Source organism: Cupressus sempervirens, chromosome 10 (genome assembly GCF_028749045.1).
Source record: "Cupressus sempervirens isolate cs-2001-9-10 chromosome 10, ASM2874904v1, whole genome shotgun sequence".
NCBI classification, from domain to species: Eukaryota; Viridiplantae; Streptophyta; class Pinopsida; order Cupressales; family Cupressaceae; genus Cupressus; species Cupressus sempervirens.
In genome coordinates, this window is record NC_143127.1 from 501,014,216 (window position 1) to 501,018,322 (window position 4,107).

The 4,107-nt window shown below is 33.7% G+C and overlaps 1 protein-coding gene across 1 annotated transcript; it reads left to right on the forward strand.

Moving 5' to 3' along the window:
• The first annotated feature begins 809 nt into the window (after positions 1–809).
• LOC149534857 (uncharacterized) lies at positions 810–3,467 on the forward strand. Its single transcript, XM_089806082.1, has 4 exons — positions 810–934; positions 1,032–1,369; positions 2,692–2,879; positions 3,045–3,467. Exons 1-4 carry the CDS (start codon positions 810–812, stop codon positions 3,465–3,467), a joined length of 1,074 nt encoding a protein of 357 aa, XP_089662208.1.
• The last annotated feature ends 640 nt before the right edge of the window (positions 3,468–4,107 follow it).

Genomic DNA, 4,107 nt, shown 5'->3' on the forward strand with positions numbered 1-4,107 from the left:
TCATATGCATGTAACCATCATCGTTTTGGCAAACATCCTAAATTTAGATATTTCATGAATAACATGATCATGAGACATCGTGCACAGAGTTCAACCTCTATGTTTGTAAATAGAAACTTTAAAGACATGCCAATCACCATCAATGAGTTGCGGCAACATATGGAAACTACACCTCACTCTAGATTGGCAGATAAATTGATGCAGTTTGGTACAACGCTAAGGGGAACAAGGTCATATTGGGCAAAATCTCATGCAGAATTGACAGATTTGCTTCATCAAATTGGTTGTCCTACAATATTTTTCACATTGAGTGTAGTAGATATGTATTGGCCTAATTTACATGCTCTAATGCCAGGAACAATGCCAACTGATCCATGTGAAGCTCAAAATTGGTGTAGGCAAAATATAATTGATTATCCTCACATTGTGGCACACTATATGCACTTGAGACACTCTATGTTTAGAAAAGAGATTCTAGAAAATGGAATGAATGTCAAAGATTTTTGGTATAGATATGAATGGCAACATAGGGGGTCCCCACATGTGCATGGATTCATATGGATCGAAGGGGCACCTAATATGGAGAACATTGACTGGTCAAATGAGGATGAACACAAAAGTGTTGAAAGATATTTTCATTCTATTGTTCATGCATGGAACCCTAGACAAGATCCTCACCAGCGAAATATACAGGTATGTTTATAAATATGTATTCTATGGTATAATTTGATATGACCTTATTTACTCAGTCAACTTATTTTGAATTGTAGCCTTTCATGAATTTTCAACAACATCCATGTCTCAAAAACATGAGACAACTTGCAGAGGTCAATCTAGATCATGACTATGAGGAGATCCTAAATTGTGTAGAAAGACACACAATTTGTAAGGAGGGTGCATGTTTGCGGAAGAAAAGGGGGCATATGGTTTGCAGGTAATCATTTCATTACATTGCGATATTTAAACCAAAATTAGAAATTGGTCACTAGTGTCACATGACTAACTACATATCTCTCTTATATTTATTGTAGGTATAATGCACCTTGGCCATTAAACCTAGAGGGATCAAAATTATATGAAGACAGAGAAACGGGTGAAAAGAAATTTGAACCAGCCAGAAATGATGAAAGAGTCAACTCACATAATCGCCACATACTACAACTATGGAGAGCGAATATAGATTGGCAACCTGTTCTTTCCAAACATGTTGTGGTGAAATACATTGCCAAATATGCAACAAAAGCAAAGAAAAGCTCAGAAACATACCATCAAATGTTGATGTGCCTCTCCAACATGGAAAACCCAGATGATTTAGTTGCACGTGCATATAGGAAACTTCTAACTGAGATAATTATAGAAAGAGACATTGGTGCTCAAGAAACATGGCATATGCTATTAGAGCTTCCATTGGTAGTGTAGCAGAAGATTTTTAATCTAAATGTCTCCCATGAGGTCTTCAAACCTGTAACTATAAATAATGAAAATGGAAATGATGAAGAGAATACTGAAGAGCAAACAAAATCTTTCATTGATGGGTACAAAAGAAGGCCCCTGTGTATGGAAGCCGTCACATTAATTGATGTAGCAAGATCATGGATATATAATCCTAAAAGAAGAAGAGAGAATAAATGGGAGCCAAGGGACAAAGCAACAATAGTCAGAGTCTTTCTTAGATTTGTATCTATACCTTCACGCAAATCAGCTAAATGGGTTGACTTTTGTTTATCAAAATTATTACTCTACAAGCCATTCCATGATATAGAACAAGATATTGGTCATAATGATGATGCCATCATACAAAACTAGGAGACATTTAATTACATTCCTTGGCATGTTCAACGTATTGTGGTGATAGACAATGATGAAAACCCAAGTGATTCTGACACTGAAGACAATAACAATGTTCAAAGAAATACAACAGAACACGAATGGGAAATTATATCTAGGTTGCATCATGGTCAAAACATAGAGTGCTTAAAAATAGACATGTTGGGGAGAAGAGACATTGACAAACATACAAATTGGTCTATTGATTATAAGGGAGAAGAGTACACTACTGCAGCAATCAATTTTATAGGTAATGTGAAGAATCATGGTTGTCTAATATATGATGACATTCCCCAATGCATCAACTACATGACCCTTGGTGACAAACATAAAAAGGTAGTTGACATTATTATGACACACTATCATAGAAATCAGAATGTGGAGCCATTGCTCATGATAATTCAAGGAACAACAAGCACTGGAAAGTCATATCTAATTGGTGCAATTATTCAATCTCTTCAAAATGCAGCAATGCCCTCTCTATCTCCCCTTCTATTACTTGCACCAACAGGAGTCACAACATTCAAAATAGGAGCTTCTACAGCTCATTCAAAATTAAATTACCAATACAAGGTTTTTGTCAATTAGAAGGAACAAGACTCACCAGTTTTCAAGAAGAAATGGCACATATCAAGTATATCTTGATTGATGAAATGAGCTTCATTGGTCAAAACATGGTGGAGAACATTGACTCTTGACTTCGACAAGCATTCCCACAAAATGCAAATATTAGCTTTGGAGGTAAAAGGCTTCACTTTTCCTCATTAACAAGTGTAGCATGTATAAAATATAGACTATTATGTTACTAAAATGTAATTACAAATTAATCATTTTGACATAAATATTTTCATTCTTATATTTCAGGTGTATCTATAATTTTTGTGGGAGATTTGGGTCAGCTTCCTCCAGTTGGTGACAGACCAGCATATGACAGTAATAGAAGGGCAAAGTTGCTATGGAAAGAATTCAAGATTGTTGTTACTTTGGACAAGATATTCAAACAAGATTGGGAGAATGAGGATCAACAAAGATTTCGTCAACTTTTGATGAATGTAAGAGATGCAAACCCACAGATTGATGATTGGAGGTTGCTAATGACAAGAACCCCTATCAATATAGATCTTCCAACAAATTTACAGTTTGAAAATTCTATCCATCTATTCTCAACAAATGAAAATGTTCATAGTCATAATAAAAAAATGTTGCATTCATTGAAGTATCCTGTTGCACGTAGTGTTGCGAGAAAAGCAAGACATGGTAATGCATTGGAAGATTATTCAAATGATGAGCTTGATCTGAAATTGCTACTTTGTAAGGGTGCAAGGGTCATGCTAACTTCTAATCTATGGGTACAAGCAGGTCTTGTAAATGGATCTTTGGGGTATGTTCGAAATATAGTCTACAAACAAGGTAGTGCTCCACCCGAACCTCCAACATATGTGATGGTTGAGTTTGACAACTATTTTGGACTACCATTTGAAGACCATCATCCAAAAACAATTCCAATAACACCAATACAGAAGGGTACAACACTTCAATTGCCTTTAAGATTGGCATGGGCATTGACTATACATAAATCTCAGGATTTAACTCTTCCAAAAGCGACAATTGATATAGGACCAAAGAAAGAACAGGATTGACATTTGTGGAAATTTCTCATGTTAAATCTTTACAGTGTCTAAGAATAATGCCTCCATTCACGTATGATCGCTATGAGAAAATGAAAAAGGGTAGACAAGTTGCCAAGCGCAAGGATGAAGAAAATAGACTTAAGTTGTTGGAAGAGAATTGATGTAATATTTTTATTTTCAATACTTTGTCCAATGCAATTATAATTTTGATTTGCCACTTTAATATTTTGTAATTTTTATTATATTTACTATACTATTGTATGATTGTAGTATTTAAATAAAGTTTTCATTTACTTGTTTACTACTACAAATCACATTTCAAACGTTTCAAATACATGTTTTCACATCCATAAATATATAAATAGACTTTTAATATACCCTTATAATTTATTTTTAGTATCCTTACATTAAAGAAAATGATCACTTATTTTCGTATGTCTTTATAAGTTTGTATCACACTATGTCAAATAATTTTTTTCAAGACAAAAAATACTAACATTTAAAAAATGTGTGTCAGAATATGAATTTGATCAAATATATTTTATGTTTATTTCATGTAAAATACCTTAGTTTAAATATTATGGTTACTATCCTTGATTCAACATTTCTTTCCTTTAAAAAAAAAAAAAAACATATTCTTTATCATGTT